This window comes from Marmota monax, unplaced genomic scaffold, assembly GCF_021218885.2.
Source record: "Marmota monax isolate L192 unplaced genomic scaffold, Marmota_monax_Labrador192_F-V1.1 WCK01_AAM20220418_F8-fsc00068, whole genome shotgun sequence".
NCBI classification, from domain to species: Eukaryota; Metazoa; Chordata; class Mammalia; order Rodentia; family Sciuridae; genus Marmota; species Marmota monax.
In genome coordinates, this window is record NW_026692352.1 from 126,247 (window position 1) to 151,338 (window position 25,092).

The 25,092-nt window shown below is 34.6% G+C and overlaps 1 protein-coding gene and 1 pseudogene across 1 annotated transcript; both read right to left on the reverse strand.

Annotated features, from left to right (window-relative positions):
* Positions 1–9,054: 9,054 nt before the first annotated feature.
* On the reverse strand, positions 9,055–10,005 carry LOC124091114 (putative olfactory receptor 56B2; annotated as a pseudogene).
* Positions 10,006–17,734: 7,729 nt separating this feature from the next.
* LOC124091227 (olfactory receptor 52N4) lies at positions 17,735–18,700 on the reverse strand. Its single transcript, XM_046442196.1, has one exon. It carries the CDS (start codon positions 18,698–18,700, stop codon positions 17,735–17,737), a length of 966 nt encoding a protein of 321 aa, XP_046298152.1.
* Between the last annotated feature and the right edge of the window lie 6,392 nt (positions 18,701–25,092).

Genomic DNA, 25,092 nt, shown 5'->3' on the forward strand with positions numbered 1-25,092 from the left:
ACTTTCAAGTAAAAATGCTCTGGCTATCAGAAGTGAAGAAGTTGTTAAACAGAATATAGTAGATCATTTATAGGTAAGTTCTGATTTAAATAATTAAAACCACTCCCCTGCATCCCCTTCTTCCCATCAGATTGTTTTCTCTCAATTTCCTCTCTCTGTAGCTGCTACTTATTCCCTAGCTGCCCAGCAATTCTACTGTAGAAACCTAAATAACTGTCTCCCTTCTGAAAGTTGAGCAAGGTTACAAAAGTTTTAAGGAGTCAAGGAATTAAGATCTAAGACCATAGGGCTTCAAAATAATGAAGAAAGAAACTATGCACAGTGGCACATGCATGTACTGCAATTGAAGCTGCCCAGGAGGCTGAAGAAGCAGGGGTGAAACTTGAAGGCCAGCCTGGGCAACTAAGTGAGACTCTGTCTCAAAATTTAAAAAAATTAAAATGGCTGAGTATGTAACTGAATGGTAGAGTACCCTGGCTATGTCCAAAATAATAATAATAATAATAATTATTATTATTATTATTATTATTAATAGTAATAATGGAATGTTATAAATTATGGCAAGGTGGAGTTAGTTTACAAATCCTTTCTCAAACACTAGTTAAATGAGAGGAACTGCTTAAAGAAAAGAAACTTAGCCTAAGCACTAGACAACAGCAGCACGGATACAGGCAAAGCCATGATGTGAGCCAGAGCAAGAGAGAAGAAAAAATTGAGTAGAGGGATGAGGAAAGCATTCTATTTCAAAGAAGATGGCAGTCAAGGGTCTGTTTCTGACGTTGTCCTCAGGACTCTCATTGATGACACAGCACATTGAATTTATCAGTTTCCTCCATACACCTACATTTTCTGATAATGCATCTTTTTGCTTCTTTCTTTTATCCAGAATGTTCTCCCCTACTTCTCCATTTGTATAGATCTTGCTATTGTTTCAGGCTACAACAAACATTACTTGGTTAAAATTTTCTTTACTTCTGGGAAGGAAGAGTTTCTTCATACTCCATAAACTCTTTTGTATCCCAACTTGTAGCATTTGTTAAACTGTGCTGTCACTACTGAAAGTTTGTCTCTGGAACAAAGAGTGATGAAGGAGCATTAGGGGCAAGGGGACAAAAGAAGAAGGCAGAGAGAATGAGGCGAACACAGTGGCATGCATTGATAGGAATTTGGCTTGTGTGGGGCTGGCCCTTCTCAATGAGGTCACACTGGAAAGCACTTTCAAGAATTTGCTGGGCTCTGATTCTGTGCTTTCTGATTGAATTGGAGAAACCCAGTTATCACAATTGTTAAAACCCCTCAGTACTTCCTGTGTACAGCCAGAACTGAGAATCACTTCTAGATTCCATGAAATATAAAGGTGTTTGGAAACAAAGGTCACATGAGATTTAACTAGCTCAACAGCTCCAGCTGGGATTGGGGCTCAGTGGTAGAGTGTTTGCCTTGCATGCATGGGGCACTGGGTTTGCTCCATAGCACCAGATAAAAAATAAATAAAAAATGTATGCATCCATCTACAACTAATGAAAATTAAAAATGTATAAATAACCTTGACAGTTCAACATCCCTGGAACAAGGAGTGAGAAAGCATATTTTCTCACTTTATATATGTTGGAAGACTCCCAACGAAAATAACATGGCTCTTCTATCATGTTCTTCCTTTATTTCCTCAAGGATAAAAAAAAAATCTCCTATTTTTACTCAGAATTTCAGAAAAAAAATGAAGGATAGGATTGCTGAACTGAGAGGGGTGAAAATAAAGGTCTGCTACATCATGTCTTATGCAGGAAAAAAAAAGCCAAATCCCCATAAAGAATTCACTGTGGATAATAAAGGTGCTGAGACATAGAAATGAACCTGATTTGGGCTTTAAGAATCCCTACCATATTTCTCTGGCCCTCTACTCAGCAAGTCATTAGAATCATACATTACTGGTGGGACTGAAAATTGGTGCAGCCAATATGGAAAGCAGTATGAAGATTCCTTGGAAAACTGGGAATGGAACCACCATTTGACCCAGCTATCCCACTCCCCGGTTTATACCCAAAGGACTTAAAATCAACATACAGGGAAACAGCCACATCAATGTTTATAGCAGTACAATTCATAATAGCTAAACTGTGGGGCTAACCTACATGCCCTTCAGTAGATGAATGTATTAAAAAAATGTGGCATATATACACAATGGAATTTTACTTAGCAATAAAAGAGAATAAAATCATTGTTGTGTTAAAGATCCAAGTCAATACCAGTAAATGTGGCAATAACTACAATTAAATTTGACTTTTTCAGCACAAATTTAAGGTGATTTCAATACTGTTTGATTTCACTTTTCTGTAAGGAAAATAGACTCATGTTATGTTGTGATGAGGTAGGTCCATTGAAGTAATAATAATAAACACAATTATCACCATATAAAATACAACTTTCAAAGCATCCATAATCTTGTCTTCACTCCTGAACTCATAGAAAATAAGTTTGTGTCCACACTTTAACATCCTCTATCTTTACAAACTGTGGTCAAGTCTTTTGGTAGTGGGTTTATCCAAGTCAGTTTTGCCATCAAAAGTAGATGAAAGAAAGTCATAATTGTTCTCTAGAGACATGCTATGAAGCAAGTAAATTACATTCTTTTTTGAGTGCAGGTAAGAAGTGATAGTGTTCTGAAATTGACCAAACATGTCTCCAGCTATTTCTACTCATTATGGTGTAATTTAACCTGTTTTCTAGCACTCCCAGTGATTTTTCTTTGGTCATTGAAAGAATAAATATTTACAATCATCATGAAAAGTCATCTTTTTTTGCAACATGAGAATTTGGGAAATAAATATTTCCCAAGACAAAGCCATCTATTACAACTTTAATGCCTTAAACTAGAGGATGGAAATCAAATCTGTATTTCTGAGAACATTATAACCAATTAGTGTATATTCAAACAGTGTTCACACAAACAAAATATCTCTGTGGTATGCTATTAAAAATAACAACTAAAAGATCTGACACTACTTTGTCTGCCTTTTCATGCCCTTTATTACCTAATTTCTGCGTGTTGAAAGAATGAGTGGGATACATTCTGGTCCAAGCAATCTGGGTTTGGTATTTTAAAAAATCAGAATTCTGTAACATATATAGGTGTATAGCCCTAAATACCTAATTCCCTCGATAGCTGTAGGGTTGAACTAAGCCTTTTTTTTTTTTTTTTTACTTTCTTGAAACTAAGAATTCTTTATTTGACACGAATAATGATTTTTCCTATTGTGGTTTTGTATACATGCATAAATGTATTTTACTATGGAAAGAGTTCATTTATAATTTCATAACTAATTCTCAAAGAGTACTTAGTTCTCAAAATATGCAAAGTTATGTGTTTTATTTCATGGTTATATTTAAAAAACAAATTATGCTACATTTTACCTATGTGCAACTACTTTTCCAATGGTGCCTAGCCTGTATGTTATTTGTTTTTTGTTTTTTTTTATGATTTTTTTTTAATTGGTTGTTCAAAACATTACAAAGCTCATGACATATCATCTTCCATACATTTGATTCAAGTGGGTTATGAACTCCCATTTTTTACCCCAAATACAAGTTGCAGAATCACATCGGTTACACATCCACATTTTTACATAATACCATATTAGTGACTGTTGTATTCTGCTACCTTTCCTATCCCCTACTATCCCCCCTCCCCTTCCCTCTCATCTTCCCTCTCTACCCCATCTGCTGTTGTTTAATTCCCTCCCTTGTTTTTTTTTTCCCCTTTCCCCTCACAAACTCTTATATGTAATTTTGTGTAACAATGAGCAACTAAGATCAGAACAGGGAAGAAGAGCATGAGGAAAAGATTAACATTAAACAGAGACGAGTGGGGGGAGAGAAAGGGAGAGAGAAGGGAAACTATGGAAATGGAAGGAGACCCTCATTGTGAACTAAGCCTTTAAACAAAAACCCCATAGGAATATTTAACAGCTTTAGGACACAGATGCTGATGCAGAATCAAGATAATTCATATGGAAGGAGGAAAAGAGAGATTGCTTTTCATCTTTACCGCCTGCATTATACCGCATTAATACATGAATAATTTCTTATGCTTATGTAAGTACATGTGCTTGAGGGTGGCCATGTGTAGATGGAGAGGAATGATAATGAACACAAGATAATTTGAATGAGAATTCATAACTTTCCTATTATTTCAGATTTGTTTCTGCTTAAGTCCTGTTTTAGACAAGAGGAAATAATTTCTTGTATAGAACATTTTAATCACTCACACATATGCATTCATATGTTTCTTATCCATTTATGGTTTCATTAATGTACAGTGCTTAGTATTCACCAAAGCAGAATGTAACTATGAAAAAAAAAACATTAGATAGCATGGACTCTGGTTTTCAAAAAATTTATTTTCAAGTTCGCTTGAGGATGTATATTATGACATCAGAGAAACTCAGAAAAAGTACAGGTACACTTTTTTTTAATGAAACCTGACAAAGTTACCTAAAACATACTTTGGAGAAAGACACATTTTTTAAACAAATGTTGCTGAGAAAACTTGTTATCTACATAGAGAGGAATGAAACTAGACCATTCTGCTCAAATTCAGTTCAAAGTGGATCAAAGACCTAGGAATTAGACCACAAACTATGAAACTCCTAGAAGAAAATGTAGGATCAAAAAACAAATATTATAGGCACAGACAATAACTTTCACAATAGGAGCCCTAAAGCTCAGGAAATAGTCAAATGTTGATTAATTGGATAGCATAAAACAAACCATGTTTGTATAAATATGTCAAAATATACTTTAATGTATAATTAAAATAAAAGCATATAAACAAAATTAAAGACTTTTTCACAGCAAAAGAGAACTTTAGGAATATGAAGAAAGAATTACAGAATGGAAGAAAACCTTTGTGAGCCACTCTTCTGACAGAGGATTAATATTAAGAATAGATGAAGAAGGAAACAAATAAATAAACAAAACCATAAAAAGGAAATAACCCAATTAATAAATGGGGAAATTAAGTAAACAGACACTTTTAAAAATAAATATAAAAGGTTAATAAATATATGAAAAATATTTAACTCATTAGCAGTTAATAAAATGCAAATCAAAACTACACTGAGATTTAATCTCACACCAGTCATAATGGCAGTCTTCAATAATACTACTAATAATAAATACTGAGAGGAAGTGGATAAAAATGAACACTTTTACATGTAGGTGGGATGGTGATTAGTACAACCATGATGGAAAGCAGTGTAGAGGTTCCTCAAAAGACTAGGCATGAAACTACCATATAACCCATGTATACCAGTCCTCAGTATTTATCCAAAAGAATTAAAGTCATCATACTATAGTGGCACATTCATACCCATGTTTATAACAATACAAACTATAGAACTAGCCAAATGTCCATCAAAAGATGAATCAATAAAGAAGATGTGGTATATATACACAGTAAAGTTTTATCCAGCCATAAAGAAAAATGAAATTATGTCATTTCCAGGAAAATGGATGGAACCAGAGACCATTGTGTTAAATGCAATAAGCCAAACTCAAAAGGTGAAGCTTTGTATGTTTTCTCTCTTATGTGGAATGTAGAGAGGAAAAAGGGAAAGAAATGTGGGTGGTTGGAGATCTCATAAAAATCAAAGGGAGATCAGTAAAGGAAAAGGACCAGATGTGAAAGGTAGGGAAGGAATGGGGTAAGTGCTAAGGAGTGATATTGGCCAAAATATCTTGTTATATTCTGTGCATGTACATAACAACAAATCCCATTATTATGTAAAACTCTAATACAACAATTAAAAATGTGGAAAGAAACTATACATGTAGTATACATAAAACAAGTGTATATGTACCATGTACCAGTACTTTGTCATTTTTGTTCATTCAGTTCATTTATTTTTTAAATATTTTGAATTATTACTGTACTAAAGTTTGGATTTTTTTGTAATATGTAGCAAGCCTTTAAGTCCTTAATTGAATAGAGCTTTTCAGAGATAAAGTTTTATTTTGTATATCAAGATTTACAAGATGATGTTATGTGATACATAACAAAGAGCAAAATAGTGATTATAGTTAAACTGATATCTTACCTCATAGTTGTATTTTGATGGAATAATTGTTTTGTATAGATAATTATATTGAATTTTGTTTATCCATTCAGAAACTTAAATATACTTATAGTGTATTTCCACTTTTTGAGTAATAGTGCTACTACAAACATTCATGAATAAGTTTTTGTTCTGAAATATGATCTCAGTGATGATGGATTTATACACCAGAGTTAAATGTTGGAACCTATCATCATTACAATCACTGAGTGATGGTCTAAATTTTTCACAGATATGGTACAATTTTACATCTCAACAGCAATATATCAACATTTGCTAATTTCTTTCTAGTTTTAGTTATAGCCCTTTTAGTAGGTGTAATGATATGTTATTGTGGTTTTCAACAGAATTTGCCTAATGAATAACAATATCAAGCATATTTTCAGCTATTTGTTAGTGATTTGCATACCTTCTTAGAGAAATTCATGTTCAAGTCCTTTGTCGCTCAAATGAAGATATGACACATAATAAGACAAATGATAAACTGCTGAATTAATTCCTACCATATTCTTCAAAAGACAAGAATGGAACCACTATGTAATTCAGTTATCCTATTCCTTGGTATTTATCCAAAGGAACTCAATTTAGCACACTGCACTAATATGAGAACATCAATATTTATAGCTGCACAATACACAAAGCCAAGGTATGAAACCAGCTCTCAGTGCCCTTCAGTAGATGAATAGATAAAGAAATTATGGTATGTATGTATGCACAATGGAGTTTTACTCAGTCATAAAGAAGAATGAAATTATGGCATTTGCTGGCAAATAATGGAACACCATGCTAAGTGAAATAAGCCAGGCTCAGAAAGTCAAGGGTCAAATGTTTGCTTTAATATGCAGAAGCTAGAGTAAAATAAGGGGAAAAGTATGTGTGTGGTGGGGGGAATCTAATGAAAACAAAAGGAAGATCTGTGGAGTAGAGGTAGGTATTGAGGGCAAAGAGGGCAGCAATGAGAAAAGGAATGAAATTGACCAAATTATGCTAAGCATGTAACTAAATATACAATATGGAAATCTATTTTTGTTTATGTTTATAAATCATCAATTTAAAAACAAATAAATAGAAGGAAGACCAATAGATTATATGAAAGGGGATGTGAGAATGAAGGAGAGAAAGGAAAGAGAAAATATTGGGAATTGAAATGGAGCAAATTACATTCTAGGCATGTGTGATTATGTCAAAATTAACACCATTATAATGTGCAACTATAATGCAGTAATAAAACATTTTTTTAAAGACTAGACACAGAATCACCAATGACACTGCAATACTGATCCTCAGTAATTATCCAAAAGAATTAAAGTCAGCATACTATAGTGACATATAATGCACACCCATTTTTTAGATGTATATGGACACAATACATATTTTATTTATTTATTTTTATGTTGTGCCAAGGATTGAACCTAGTGTCTCACTTATGCAAAGCAAGTGTTCCATAACTAAGACATAACTTCAGTGTCTATATATGTTTTATATCAGTACAATTCAGAATAGCCAATTTATTTAACCAATCTAGCTGTCTGTCAATAGATGAATGCATAAAGAAAATGTGATAACACACACATCTCTCTCTCTCTCTCTCTCTCTCTCTCTCTCTATATATATATATATATATATATATATATATATATATATACACACACACACACACACACACACACACAATGGAATTTTATTCAGCATTAAAGAAGAACAAAATTATGGCATTTGCAGAAAAAATGAATGGAAATTGAGAGAATTATGTTAAGGGAAATAAGCCCAACTCAAATTGTGAAGCATTATATATTTTCTCATATGTGCAAGGTTAGAAAACAATGGGTGAAAAATGGGGTACTCATGAAATCAGAAGGAAGACATAGAGCTGAGAAAAGGAATTCAGTGGCAGTAGAAGAGAGGAAAAGGGGAAGGATTGGGGAGTGAAAGTGACTAATTTTTTTTATATCTGTGTACTATTATGTTACAATTAATCTCATTATTACATGTAATTATAATGCATCAATAAATATTAAAATAGCTCTTATTTATCAATAATTACATCAAAATAAAAGTACTATACACTCAATTTTAATAGTAAATATTGTCAGATATTTGCAGTAGCCATATTTACTCAACATTGTTTGAACATTCTGATCATGGAAAATACACAACATAATAAATTGCAAATTCTTCACATCTTCCCCTTGGATTTCCTGAAACAAATAGCATCATTATGTTACTCTTGTCATGATATTTTTGTGGGTAATACAGAGATCTCAAATATTAGCTTCATGTGTGTGAACGTCTAGAGCGTTAGGGTCCCTGGGTAAGGGTCGCGAAATAACCAGGACACAGGGGATGCAGAGCCAAGGCAGCAATCGCAACTGCATGCTGAGGTTTATTTGCAAGTTCCTTTTATAAAATTCTTCTAACAAAGCAAGCAATTCTTCAATATCACATTGCCCCCATTGCCCAAATATCATGCCTCAGCGGATACACAGAGCTAGATTCAGATTGTTCCTGTTTGTTTGATAAGTACCCTCCTAAAGTTCTTTGTAGACATTATCTAGTCGCCTGAGGATGCATTTGTTTCTTTAGAACGTACTGTTCCCAGGATAAGTATGCAGGAAGCTTCTTCCTCTTGGCCAAACCATGCAGAACTTGTGACTTATGATAAGGGGAAGAGAACGTTTCCTCCTCCTAACTGAGGTTTGCCTCAGCTGACCTAAATCATAGCCACAGCTCTTGCAAACTGTCAGGCCTGAGGGAGCTAAACTCTGCACACTTAAACCCCAACACATGTGTCTTGTTCAGAAGCTTTAGTTGCTGCCACAGCTTCCCCATGAAAAATGAAAAGATGCTACTGTATTCCTATTATTGACTTTTCATATTTGCAGTCACTGAACACTGCAATGGATAACTATGTGGAGAAAATTAAAAGCATGTCTTCTCCATGTTAGTTGCTCTTGATGTTCAGCCTAAGCAACTTGCATAATACCTGCCTGAGCTCCTTGTTCTTGAGGGCATACACCATGGGGTTGAGAGCAGGAGGAATAACATTGTGTAGAACATTGAGTAGAACTGGGATGAGGGGAAGTTTCATTCCTCCACTATGAGTGATGGAAATGACAACAATAACAGTGTAGAAGAAAAGAATTAAGATGAGGTGGGAAGTGCAGGTATTTAGGGCCTTGGATGCAGCTTCTTTGGAGTTGAGCTTCAGTACAGACTGAAGAATCAAAGCATATGATATAATAATCAAACCCAGATCATTTCCCATAATCAACCAAGCCAGAAATATCTGATTGATACTATTGATTTTCCTGTCATCACAGGAGAGGCTAGTGACTCCAAGATTGATAAAAAAAAAAACAATGCTCAATTTGATTCTGATAACAGTAATTTTTCTAAGCAGCTAAGATAGGCACTGAAATTGGACTTAGACAGTTTCTCACTGCCATGAACATGGTTGCTTTGATCACAAAAGAGTCAGTAACTATTGATGGATATCTCAGTGGTTGGCAAATGGCTACATACCTATCTATAAAGATGTCTGACTCCATGGCCACAAAACAATGAATGGCATAATCTGAGCAAAGTACTCAGGGAGGCTGATGGCCTTAGCACTGAACCATAAGATGGCCAAAATCTTAGGCATGATGTTGGTAGTCAGGCTCATGTCCACCATGGCTAGGATGCCCAGGAAATGTTACATGGGCTTTTGCAGACTTGCCTCTTGGTAGATGATGGTCATGATCTGGATGTTGGCTTCAAGGGCTAAGAGGTAGAGTAATGCCGGGGGTAGTGAGAGCCAGTGCTGCCAGCTATGGATGCCTGGGAATCCCATCAGTATGAACTCAGAGACCTGGAACTGAGAGCTATTGGAATCTCTGAGATCCTGGAACATCCTTTAGTAAGAGGGAAAAAAGCTTAAGATTACACCTCTTAACTGTCACTGTGAAAGTGTTGGAAATTGTCTGACCCAGGATCATGTTATTAAAGAGAATTTAGTATCTTTCATGTTCTCATCCTTTCACTCACTATTTTTACTTCTTTCTTATGAAAAAAGGAACTTTAATAGGAGATACAATCCATTCATTTATTCTATAAACCATTTTAAAATTCCATAAATCAGGTAATATTTTTTCAATGTTTCTAATTAAAGAACAGACTATTAGAGAAAATCAGGACTGTGTTAAAGATCACTCATGTTGTAGGTCACAATAGTGGCAGAAGATGAAGGTGATCTTATATCACAGTCTGACTGTTAGGTTTGGCTTTGCTAATGAGTTGGTTGCTTTAGAGATCTAAAGTGCAGACACATAAAGGTTTTTTATATATGAAACTTCTGCTGATGGAGGTTATATAATAACTTTTTAAAGTTATGTATTTGAGATATTACGAACTTGTGTGTGTGTATGTGTGTAGATATATATATTTAAACAAACACATTTTTAAGTTATAACTAATGATGGGTGTAATTAAGCTAGACATTTAAATGTGGTTTTAATAGTAAACATTTAGGTGGTATTGGAGTTTGAACCCAGGGCCTCACACACTCTGGGCAATCACGGCAGGAATGAGCTACATTCATAGCTCCTAATAAATAAATTTTTTATGGATACATGTCATGTGTTCACAAATGTATGCACAAGGCTGTGATACATAAAGGTCTCTGCATGATTACACAGTAAAAACACTTGTTTAAACAAGAAACAGACCAGTTTCTCTTATGCCCCGTTGAAAATTGCTTTCTCCTTTCCGTGTCCCCAAAGGTAAGCAAACTCTTAACAGCTAAATGTTAGATAAATTTCATCTTGTATACAAGAATTTTAGTACATATTTGTAAACCCATACAAAATAAATAAAATAGTATAATATACTTATCTCTTATCTTCAACATTGTCACAAATTCCTGAAAAAAAATGAAATCTTTACTTGTTCAAATTTGTCTTAATCAGATTTTTTTTCTCCTGTGGTTAAAAGTACTGATGAGAACAACTTTAGAGTAGGAAAAGTTTATTTGGGGGCTCACAGTCTTGGAGGTCTCAATCCACAGATGGTTGACTCCATTACTGTAGGCTGGGTGGAGACAGAACATCATGGCAGAAGTGTGTGCCAGAGGAAAGTAGCTGGGAACAAGGCACTGGGAAGAGAGAGTGGGGTCCACTCAACAGGAGCAAAATATTTACTTCATAGCCAAGTCCCCAGGGATGCACCGCCTCCAGCCACACCCTACCTGCCTACATTTACCACCCAATTATTTCCTATTAGGGATTAATGTACTGATTAGGTTAAGGCTCTCATAACACAATTGTTTCACCTCTAAACTTTCTTGTATTGTCTCATTCATGTGTTTTGGGGGGACACCTCACATCCAAACCATAACTCTCTCTCAATAAATTTGACTTAAAAGTCAACTCTTACCTATTATTTGTTCATGTAACAGAAACAAGTAGAAAAACAAGGGTAACATAGATGCTGTTAGTTGATAAATGGATATACATATCTGAGGTGAACTTTGTGGTATTCTCAAGAGTTTATATCCCCAAACTCTCTCTAAATATCCTATCTATGTCTCTCATCCCACCTTCGTAGTTATAATTTTAATTGGTAATATTGGTTTTAATATAACAAAAATGGATGTCTCATCTTCAATGTATTTTTAAATTTCTGGGTTAAAATTCTAACTGATATCAAGTAATATAGAACTAATAACAAATTAAATTAGACATTTTACAATGCATCTAAAATGCTTTTAATGCCATACTTTTAATACCAATACTTTACATTTCTGCAGGGAAAATGGGCTCACATTATTCTGTGTTAGGTCCACTGAAGTAATAACTCTGAACAGGAGCAGCACCACTGGTAAAGTGTTTCTTTGAAAGTACCAAATGTTTATTCTCACTTCAAAACCCATAAATGGTAATTTTATTTCCTCAGTTGATCATACTCAATTTTTGCAACCCAAATTCTTCTGTCCACATGACTGTGGGCTCATTTCAGTCACTTCTGCTAAGATGAGTGAAACATAGTCATGTCTAAGTCTATGTTGAAAAGATCAGTTTAATTAGATTCTTCTCTGGAGGAACAAAGGAGCACAGGTAGAAACAATAGGGTTATGGCCACTATTAACAACACTTCTCTAGCTATTTCTTCTTATCATGGGTGATTCTGTTACAGAGTGCATGAGAATTACAAACCACCACACATATTGAGCCAAATAGAAAGGGGAGAAAAGTCCTTTAATGAGTATGGCAGACTAACACCACAAAGAATTCCCATCCCCTGAATGTTGGAAGTATAGAGTTCATAAAGGCAAAAATCACAGGGACAATTCAGCACATATAGGTCAGAAAGACTCCTCCATTGAGACAGATATTTTGATTACATGAAAAAATTGTTTGATTATACATTTCAGAATCATCTTTGTTCTATATCATGGCCATAGTCAGGGATTCAGAAAGGTCCTACTGCACTGTCAACAGAGATCCAACTGTCAGGGAGCTAAAAAAAAAATCCAGTTAAGCAACCATAAAATGGAGTCAGGTCAGAACAAAATGACATTAGTTTGGTTCTTTGCCATATCAACTTATACCTGATTTCTACCATTTCCAGTAGTTTCTATTTGTCTAGGGAAAACAAATATTCATACTCATTATGAAAAGTGGCACTGAATAGAAATCCAAGAATTGTAAAAAGTAAACATTTTCAAAGACATGCAATCTTCCCAATCTTGTCTATTTTTAAACTAGGTGGGTGGAATCAAAACTATATTTCTGAGGTTATAGTTACCAGTTAGGATACATTCAAAGCAGCTCTCACCAATGTATCTACTAATACCAACAAAAAATACTTGGTAAGTAGTACCCCTTTGCATGTCCTTTAACACCTCACTTCTGAATGACAAAACAGAGAGATGGAAACAATCTTATTTAGCTATTCTGGGTCTTATTTAAACAATATCACAATCTACAATGTATCCATGCCTGGTACTCACTGTCTAAATCCTTTGATATCTGTAGAATTAAGCTGAGCCTTTAAAGGAAAATGTATCTTATATATCACAATGAGGACACATTCAAACCATACCATTCTGTTCCTAGTCCTCAAATTCATGTTCTTCTCACAAGCAAATTATATTCACTTTATCCTACTAGTCTCCATCCAGATCAACTTACTTCTACCCAGATCAACTCAAAAGTTTTATCTATATCAGATATGGATAAGACTTGGGGCACAATTAATCACGAGGCAAATTGTACTCCAGCTGTGATTCTGTGAAATCAAACAACTTATGAACTCTCTAATGTATCAGTGGGTCAAGGATAGGATTGACATTCCCCTTACAAAAAGGAGAAAAAGGCATGAAAAAAGGAATAACAGGCCTCAGGTAGGAAAGCTTTTAGTAGTTCTTGTTGAAAGAAAAAGCAGAATATGAAAACTTGTTTCCATATTTTTTAAATATGTACAGCACAATTTCTGAGGGATTTTTCTCTCAACGTGTGCCTCTAGGATTTCTAATTTTGAGTGACAGAAGGCAACTCTGAAAATAATTGGATTGCGAAGCTCTAAAAATTAAATAATACTAAATGATCACTTGATTGATTAGCTACCAGAGGAGAAAAACTTGAAGTTCTTACATCTCTCTGTGTTTGACTTAGGTATTCTGAGCTGTGTTACATAAATGGGAGAGAATATGAAGTTATTGTCTCTCTGACAATATTCAGAGTAGCCTAACTCTCTCAGGGTAACCCTATGAACAGTCTTCAAAAGACTCTTTCCCTTCCTCCGAATCTCACATAAGCAAATACAAATCAGAAATCCACATGAACTTTTAATTTTCTGTCGTACATTTTATTGATGCATGAGCATAGTTTAGTAGCATAGAAGAACACACTTTCCTAAACTGCTTCCTAAAACTGACTTTACCTACAAGCAAGCTAGATACAGGATTAATTTTTCTATTTCACAAAAAAACTAGCAAGTCCTTATATAATATTTCCTATAGAGTATAAGTTTCTTTAAATATGTTACATGTTTAAAAAAACAATCCTGATAACAACCCTCATAAAATTATGTGACATTCTTTTTACATTTTATAAATGCAGAAACAGATGCACACAATATCATGAAACATGTTTCAGATCACAGAATTAGTATATTAGATAAATGAACTTGAAATTCACATGCTCATGATTTCGCATTGATGTTATCTATAAAATTATTGTGGAATAAATCCAAGGCTATTTTACTTCTTTAAATAGATTAAAATCTGTTTGGGCCAAATTTTAGCAGATTTTGGGACCCATTGCATATACTATTTCAATAAAAACAAATTAATTTAAGAGCACATTTCTTATATTGCCAACAAAAGTAATAGTACTACATTTGGGAGGTTACTGGGGATTAAACTGAAGGGCACTTGATCACTGAGCTACATACCCACTCCTATTTTATATTTTATTTAGAGACAGGTTCTCACTGAGATGCTTAGTGCCTCAATTTTTCTGAGGCTGGCTTTGAATACATGAGTCTCCTGCCTCAGCCTTCAGAGCCACTAGGATTACAGGCCTGCACCACTGCTCTCTGTAATAATGTATTTTTAAATTTTTTAAAATTTGTTTTATTTAGTTATACACGACAGTAGAATGCATTTTTGTACTTTGGTATGTCTTACATAAATAGAGTATAATTTCTCACTTTTCTAATTGTACATGTTGTAGAATCACATAAGTCATGCAGTCATATATGTACATAAGGTAATGTTAGATTCATTCTACTACCCTTCCTACCCCATGTCCTCTTCCTTCTTTTCACTCCCCTCTGCCTAATCTAAAGTAACATTCTTCTTCCCTAGTGCACCCCCACCCTCTATTGGCCCCTATTGTGAATTAGCAGCTGCATATCAAACAAAATATTTGGCCTTTGGTTTTTGTGATTGACTTATTTTGTAGCATGATATTCTCACCTTGAGTAATATGGGTATTTTAACAATGGCATTTTAACAATAGCAAGTCTTCTAATTCAGGAATATGGAACATCTTTCCACTATTTTGTGTCATCGTTAATATTTTCAGTTTGATTTTGTTTTCATTGCACAAATCTTTTGCTTACTTGGATAAACTTTTTTCCAGGGATTTCATTCTTCTATATTATTACAAAGAGGTTGTTTTCTTGATTTTCTTTTGGGAGTATTTGTTTAGTGTATAGAAACACAACTGAATTTCTATGTTGCAAAGTTAGGACACACATGTTTCAACAGAAGTTGTATCTAGTCTTATTAGTTTTGAAACAAATATAAATTAATGTTACAAGTCAGTAAATATGAAAAACAAATATCAAGAGAAAGATATATTAATATACTCAGTGAGAATGTAAGGAATAGATTCAAATCTTTAGAATAATAAAACAGATTTAAGTTGAAACAAAATAACTAATGATAACATCTGTTTTCAAAGAAACATGTATGAAAATGTATGCCAAAACTACTGGGGAGATTAACTAGAGAAGCAGGGGAAATAGGAAATAGGAGTATAGTTGAAGGATTAAGGGAGAAGGAAAAACATCTTGGATTGTCTGAAGAAGAGTGCCCTAAAAGGAGCATGTGGAAAATAGTTCCTGGAGCCTGTCTTTCATTGAGGAATAAATAGTTCATAGACAATGCTTCAGACTATGATACTGAAGAAGAATAAGTGAAGATAAAATATATTAAACCATGTATATGACATTTATTTTGCGCATTTTGCAATAGGATTATAAAGAAAGATTCATGAAATAAGAAGTATAATTTGACTATAGTTAATTGAATTTTGGATAGATAACATATATTCTGATCAGTTGGATAGAAAAATAAATTGCAGATCAATTTCCTGAAGATTTCCTAAATACCCAACACCCACCTTCCTTTGTGTTCTAGTACTTGGAATTTAATCCAGGGTCAGTTTACCACTGAGTACATTCCCAACCCTTTTACTTTTTATTTTGAGATAGGGTCTTGCTAAGTTGATGAGACTGACCTCATACTTGTGTTCCTCCTGCCTCAGCCTCCAGAGTTGCTGGGATTACAGGTGTGTACTACCACACCCACAACCCCTTTTTGAATTTCTTTTTTTTTCTCTCTCTCTAGCTTCTGAATATGAGAGAAAACAGAAATCTGACAAATTATGCTGTTCATGTACAATTATATCACAGTTTATCCATATATATGTATATAATGCACTAATTGAAATTAGTAATAATAATAATAATAGTAGTAGAAGGGAGACAAGAAAAGTAGGACAAGTGATCAGGGAGAGGGAGAAAAAGAGTAAAATAAAGGTACTCAGGAAGGAGATTGGAAAATTATGTTATGTGCATGTACAAATATGACATAATGAATCCCACTGTTATGTAAAATTATAATGCAAAAATAAAAAGTTTAAAATACAGTTTACTATATATTCCTTCATTAATTGGTTTAGTTAACAAGCAATAAACATGAAAATATCCAGTTTCTCACTTCCTTATTTTCTACACAATTGGAAATAAGCTAAAAGAAATGGATTTTGATTGCTTCCCATGTGGTTCCTACCAAATATATATATATATATATATATATATTTGCATTTACATTTGCTTAAAAACATTACCTCTCTTTCCAGCATGTGCTTTTTAAAGGTGTGCTGGAGGAAACTAAATGTCCAATGATTCTGTTGTGAAATAACTATGTGTGTGGCCAGACTAGGAAAGACCTAGTCAGACTAAAATTATGATTCTAACAAGATGCTGAAAGTCTTCAAACTCAAAATAGTAATGACCTCATTGGGAGTATTCCATCTTCTCCTTCAGTAAGAAGTCACTGAAGAAAGACATTTTTCTAAAACTACAAAAATACAGAAGAAAGATCAGTATATTAGAGGTAGGTAACGAGGGAAGGTAGAGGTTAGGAAAAGAGAAGCACTGGGGATTGAATTAGAGCAAATTACATTTCATAATTGTATAATTATGTCAAAATGAATCTTAATGTGATGTATAACTAAAATCCAATAATTAAAAAAAATCAAGGAAGAAATATGTAGTCGGGCATGGTGGTACATGTCTGTAAGCTCAGGAGACAGACTGAAGGACAAGAATCCCAAGTTCAATGCTAGTCTCAGCAACTTAGTGAGATTCTGTCCCCCCAAAATAAAAAGGGGCTAGGGATATGGCTTAGTGGCAAAGTTCAACCCCTACCCCTGTACTCCCCCAAAAGAAAAGAAATATTTAGCACATATTTCCAGAAGAATGTAAGTACTGGCCGTCAATCTGGAAATTAGTATTTGAAAATAAGACTCAGATCACATTATTCCACTTTGTTTATTTTTATTTAGGTCTTTTTAAGGGAAACTTGATTTATTTATTAGATAACTTTTTCACAGATATCAGAAAGTGAAATTAAAAGAAAATTGCTGGACATTCCAGTGACATTAAAATTCTCAAGGCAATTTGAAAAATGCACAATTCTACAAGCTCCATCTGTATGTGTATGTGTGGTTAAAACAGCTGTATTATCTTACACAGCTAAGGAATTTACCATCTCCTGAAAAAAAAAAAAACAGGAAAATTTTAGATATAATTATTTTCTTCTCTTCCACTTACACATGCTTATTTATTTATATGTTGTGGGACTTGGTGTCCTTAGAACCTGAAAGGATCCTCATGACACAGTCTTGTATCTGCTTAGTTTTCACCCCATAGACCACAGGGTTCATGGTGGGAGGCAAAAGCAGATAAATATTGGCCATGATGATGTGACAAGATGGAGGAATTGTGTGGCCCCCAAAGCGATGGGAAAAGAAGGAGAAGAAAGCAGGACTGTAGGAGAAGACAATGGCACAGATGTGGGCGGTGCAGGTGCTGAAGGCCTTTTGCCGAGCATCTGCTGAGGAAAGGCTGACCACGGCCCAGAGGATCATGGTGTAGGAGACTGTGATGCACAGGATGTCAAAGCCTCCGATAAGGAGGGCTACCATTAAACCATAGATGGCGTTGACCTTGACATCGCCACAGGATAATTTGGCTACAGACATGTGGTCACAGTATGTATGAGGTATGACATTGCCTCTGCAGTAGGGAAGGCGCTTGGTGAGGAAAGTGAAAGGAGTAATGAGCAACACCCCTCTTAGGAAGGTGGCGAGCCCAACCTTCCCAATGACATCATTGGTGAGGATGACTGAGTAGCGCAGAGGGTAGCAAATGGCCACATAGCGGTCCAGGGCCATAAGCATGAGCACCCCAGACTCCATCCCTGTGAAGGTATGGATGAAGAACATCTGGACCAGGCATTCATCAAATCCAATTTCCTTGAGGTGAAACCAGAAGATGCAGAGAGCTTTAGGGATTGTACTAGAGCACATGACAAGGTCAGTTAGTGAAAGCATAGCCAAGAAGTAGTACATGGGTCTGTGCAGGGAGTCCTCATAGAAGATGAGGTAGAGGAGTCCACAATTCCCAACCACAGCCACAACATACATGGAGCAGAATGGGAAGGAAATCCAGATGTGCATGTCCTCCAGGCCTGGGATCCCATTAAGAATGAATGAAGCTGGGGTCAGATCTGTTTGATTCAAAAACTGCATGATCAAGCTACTATGGTCATGAATCAGCTTAAAGTTATGTGAGTTTTGCTGAAACAGGAAAAATTACAGAAAGCATAGGTTAAGGTTACTGTCTCCCATCAACCACACTTTTTAAAATTATACATTTTAATGATGCTCTTCTGCCCATCTACAACTACCAAAGAATTTTTTTAATATAAAAAATAAATAAATAAATCATACTGCTGGGGAAAATAAAAGACTTTGTTAAAGCATACTGCCATCGTTTAATTGCTCAGGATGCATAGTTATATTTTCTTCTCATCATAATCCAAATTTTTTTGAGTGGCCAAGGAACAGCTTTATTTGCTTGTTATTTGTTGTTAGTTTGTTGATTCATTCAGTATATTCTTCTTATGCAGTCTGTTTTTATCACCAACAATGAATCTACATTAATTATTTTAGAGACTGATTCACATTACATAATTCATAACCAAGTATAATAAAGATTTTTTGTTAGACTACCTGATTTAACAGTTAATTATTGTGCACATTCACTGTGAATGTGATCTTAAAGCAGATTGCTTTGATCACCTCACTGATGGCCAAAAAACATAATGACTGATGCCAGACATTATGGTGTGAACCAAGTAATCCTAGCAACACAGGGAGACAGGAGAATCACAAGCCAACCTTCACAATTTAGTGAGGCACTAAGCAAGTTAGTGAGACCTTGTCTCAAATAAAATATAAAAAGGGCTTGGAATGTAGCTCAGTAGTTAAGTGCTCCTAGGTTCAATCCCTAGTACCAAAATAAAATTTAAAATAATGACTGACATTTATTGTTGGTTACCAAGCACTGTTCAAAGCATTCTAGAATTATTAAATGGCATTTCTGAAAGGATCCTAGGATCTAACAAGCCAGTGAAATGCTTGATTTACTCCTCTCACTTTTTATGATGCATGCTTTTTGTCCTTTCCCACATCTAGTCTATGTGCATTTCTAAATTTTTTCTCAAATTAAACTTCTACTGATATTAAAAGTTGCTAATGGGGCTTAACATAAATGACTTTATTAAAAACTAATAAATCTATGAATGATAACAGATAATTTCTTTTATTGTTTCTATAAATCTTCATGTATTATGGTCAGGCATTAACCATTGATAATAATTTATTAAAAATACAATCATGGAGCTGGGTTTGACTCAGTGGCAGAGTGCTTGCCTAGCACATGTAAGGCACTGGGTTCGAGACTTAGCACCACATAACAAATAAAATTAAGGCATTCTGTCCATCTACAACTACCAAAGAATTTTTAAAATATAAAATATAAATAAAATGATATTGCTGTGATATTAAAGACTTTGTTAAAGCATACTGCCATCATTTAATTGCTCATGCTGCATAGTTGTATTTTCTTATCATAAACCAACATCTGGAAGACAGGTGAGATAAATCACAAGGCAACTTCTTTCAAAAACTGTGAAAAAAGTGCAGGTTGTACACATTAATTAGTACACTTTTCAAGGGCATAATTGTAGGCTATGACAAAGTCTTAGAGCTATTCCAGTGTCAAAGGAGCACTTGTGTATCTAACCTAGTCTCAAGAGGACCTTTCAGCAAAATGGGCAAATGCTGTGGACCTGAAGCATTAGAACAATATTGATATATCAAAATGGGGGGATCGTATTCCTTCCTATTTGTTATTTTTCCTACTTACTTAAACTGGTATTCTTGGTTTTGTGAGTGATGGACAATCCTCTATCTTCTGGTGTTCCCTTTGCCTGTCCTCCTCAAATGTGGCCAATTCCTACTCATTATTCAAGGAAAACCATCATCAGGAACACTAAGATGTCCTTAAGACTTGAAGTGATTCATCCTCTAAATGCTGCAAAAATAATGCAATTACCAACAGCTATGATGAATGGGAAGAAATCCATTGGTTCAAAAATTATTCTCTTTAGTTCTCCTTATCTGATGATACCATAAAAACTAATTCATATTTAGGAATTCTTCACAGTTTAATAAAATAATTTATGTTAAGGACAGTGTCCAACAAAACATCACCAGTGTCTATCAAATCAAATCACACATAATACATATTTATAAAGGTATCTTTAAAGTAAAATATAGATGAGTAATGAATGCATGACATGTTGAAATTCACTTTGAGGATTACTAAAATTATAATCTAAGTATTATCACTTAGAGTGCATAAAAGACACTAGAAGAAAGAAAACTGCAGGTTATATTCCTTAAGATTACTGGGAAAGATAAATAAATAAAGCTTCATTGTCATAAAGTACAGAGAAAAAGAAAACATAAAATGACAAATATATATATATATATATATATATATATATATATATATAATATTTTTATATTTGGGCAAGAAATACAAATCATTCAAATTTCCCATTACAAAACACAATTATAATTACTTTTAAATTACTTACGCAGCATTAACGAGTGCATAGAATAAAAACAAAACACAAAGGTTTAAAAATGTATACAGATATTTTTTAAATAAAGAGTATCACAAAATATCAGGGAGGTTATATTAATGTTAGACAAAGAGAATTCAAAGGAAAAACACTTGGGTCAAGAGCACTTTGGAGAAATAAAATGCTTGGCATTTTGAAATTAAAGCTAATTATATCAACATGTTTGATTTCCAGGCCTTATAAGATATTTTCATAATACAAATGATGAAGGACACATTCACATTCTTATTTTGTGAACACAGAAGGAAAGTTAAAATATGGACTTCTTATAAACCACTCAATTTTCTATTTAAGATGAGTGGATTTGTCATAAGCTAAAATCTTAGCCTTGAAATTTCAAGGAGAGTATTAATTTTTATTTTAGAATAAAGCATAAAATATGGCCTTTTCAAGATAAGAAAGGCTTTTCTTTTAAAAACCAAAATTACAAACAAGGTTTTGTCCTTAAAACTCAGTAAATTTGTAAATTATATTTTTATTCAACATATTTTCAGGACTCTTACACATATATTATTAGGTTAAACATATAGTCTTTACATGTGTACATGTATGTCTATATTCACAGAAACATATAGGTAATATGCATTTAATTAAGGTTGCCATAAGAAGTTTATAAAATTATGTTTCAATAATTTATAACTATTTAGTATGAACTAGTCAATAGGGTTACTATTCTTTCCTCCCTCTATACCACTTTAATACATTAAACAGTACCTCTTAACTGTAAAGTTCAGTACTTGCTTCAAGATATACATTGCATTGTAAATATCATTGCACAAAGCACATTCACAGCTTCTCTTGGAGTTAAAGTATTTTATGTAAAGTGTGGAAAATGATAGATTATTGTTTTAATTATAGTTTTGCAGAAAGAGCAATTGCCTAGGGTGGAGAAAAAGATACTGTGGCTATACACTGACCCTACATGTATCCAAGTATGAGCAGGTAGTTCTATTACACTTTAAATATGTATCCATGTATCAAAAGCAGACAGAAAAATTAACGGAAATTTCTGGTTGGTGGTGCAAAACTGTTATCTCCAAGACTCTCAGGAGGCTGAAGCAGGAGCATCATCAACTTAGTGAGACCCTGTCTCAAAAATAAAATTGGCATAAGTGTGTAGCTAAGTGGTGCAAATGCTAATGGGTTCAATCTCTGGTGCCACACACATAAACACAAAAGGAATAATAAAATAACTCCTAATAGAAAATATTTTTTATTACTTGTCCACTTTTCTGAAGTACTTTTAAAATACTAGATAAAAAATTTCTCATATTTATTTGTTATGTGTATGGCTTTGTCACTATAACTCGTCTTTTGCTTACACAATTTAGTTCCATCTTCAATACATTCACAAAGCTCTCCAAGATCAAAATTAAAGACTCTAGTATTAACTACAAATGTAAGAAGTTGCATTTGTAAAACAGACCTAAAACAATTTCAACACATCATTACTTCATTTCTTATGCAGAGAAATTGATTCAGCTATGCTATGTTGTGGGCAGAAAAACTGAATTAGTAATATTTATGCATGAGTATCACATCTAAAATATAACTTTGATGTTATCTGCTATTTTTCCTCATTCTTAAACTCTGTAGGTAATACTTTTTTCTATTAAACCATCTCCAGTTATTTCTATCATTCTTTTCATATGACGTTGCTTATTCTATCTAGATTTTGCTACACAAAACAAAGACATTGCTCAGTCTTTCCAGAAAATAACCAAGGAAAATTAGACTCTGATTTCAAGGAATAAGGGAACAACAGGTAAAAAGTAAGCAACAGAACTGTTCTCTAGGTTTTTTTTTTTTTTTCATTTCTCCATTTCATGGGAATGATCCACACCTGACTTCCATCACTACCAAATAAGTATTTCCTATTTGAATATAGAAATAACATGGATTATCATCGTCACCCAAAGGCAACTGAATTTTAGTGTTGGATTTGGGAACACAAACATTTTCCAAGACAATCCAACCTCACACAACATTGTCACCTTCAAATTATGTGAATATAATCAAATTTATTTCTGGAAAAATAATAAGCAATTCGTTTTATATCCAACACTCCTCTCCACTTTATCATACAGCTTACAGAAAAAAATCTTGTCATTATCACCTATTTTATAGTTTTGAATACCTTAATTTTTGTGTTGGGCAATAGTAAGCTGAATATAATCTAGTCCAGGTGTTCAGGGTCTTGGTTGAAGAAAAACACAATCCTAGAATAAATGTACATGCACAGATGTTAAACTCTGAATTCTTTTATAGCTGTACTATTGAATGGATCCTTGAAAGGATACTGTATGCTATGTGTCCCCAAGAGACTATTTCAGAATATCAGAGACACAGATGCTGCTATGGAAATCAAGTTCTATGGGAGAGAAAAAAAAATGCCCACATTATGGTAAGAAAGGAAATAATATCCTATGTGTGTTTTGTCTCTTAGGAAGTATACACAAGAAATGAAGAAAATAAAAATGTATGTTACTTTAGTGAGATTTAATCCTATGGTAGATATGTGTTTGCTTCTTATTCACTGCTTTATGTAAAACTGATCAAAAGTACTTAAGCAGAGAATGTTTTGTGCATTCATACCCTAATTCATTTATTAAATTTCTTTCATCATTAATGTAGCACTTTATCCACTTAATTAATGTTTATGGAGATTTTTTTATTTTACTTTCTTAACTAGGCTAGGGATTGTGTGAACCTGGTTCCTTGTTAAAAAGTTTTCTTTCAAGTAAGAAAAATGAAGGATCAATATTATAGTGGTCTTAAACATCATCAAAACTGAAGTTATCAAATGCATATTTTCTTAAATCATTTTGAGAAGAAATGTTATGATAAATGAGCATCACTGTGAAACTTTTATGACATTTCTGATCTAATTATTTCTCAAAATAAATTTCTATAATATATTAGATTCTCCTTCCTTTCTTTCATGCCAATAGATATCTGCCAAATTGATAATAAACTATAATCATCAGTTAATAATACTACTGATTGCTGAATAAAAATACTGTTTTAATATTTTATATTGCTAGCTGAGCTCAGTGTCACATGCCTATAATCCCATAAATTTCAGGGATGAAGCAGGAAGACTGAAAGTTCAGAGCAACTTAATGACCCAGTCTTCAAAATAAAATTTATAAAAAGATTGGGGATGGGGGAGAAGATGGCCGCTGCGTACGGGGGTTGCTGAAGTGCTGAGCGTGGCGCTCAGAGCAGCGGCTTTAATAGAGATTTCGCACAGTCTGTTAGAGCTCCTTTCACCGTTAATCTGTAGGGAACCACTTTGCCAAGCAGCAGGAAGAACAAAGAGATCGAAAAAGAGACCCTTGGCTCCCGGACGCTTGGTTGCTCAGAGCCCCGGGCGCTTTGCTCCCATCTGCTTCCTCTTTCGCTTTGCTCTGGGCAGAGAAGCTGAGTGTGTAATCAGCAGTGGATTGTAAGTACCTGAGGCAAAGAAAGCTCAGTGCGCCCCGCCTTTTTTTCTTTTTTTTTTTTTTTTGAATTTTTTATACAGGGAGAGTTTGTGGATTGGGATTGTTGGCGGGGCTGCGGTTTCTGTGCCGAAAATCCACTCCGCGGGAGCCGCCATTTGCTTTCTACTTGCTGTCTTGATGGCTCTGTATACATTGTCCGGCAGCCGCACCTACAGGTTGGAGCTGGGCTGCGTGCCGAGCCCTGTCCTCCGAAGGCTGGACTGCAGCCTCGAGTGCCTCGGTGGCCTGTTCGCCACTGCACCTTCGGGCAGAGCCTGCTCTGGGGTTGTTCTGCACCCCCCTGCCAGGGGACCCGTGCTCCGGAGGAGGGGGATGGAGAGCCGCGGCGGCAGCCGCTTGGGCCCCAGGGGCCGGGCACTGGGCTGAAGAGCTGCGGAGGCCAGGGCGGCTCTGCTACAGTCACGGATGAGCGCAGCGCCTG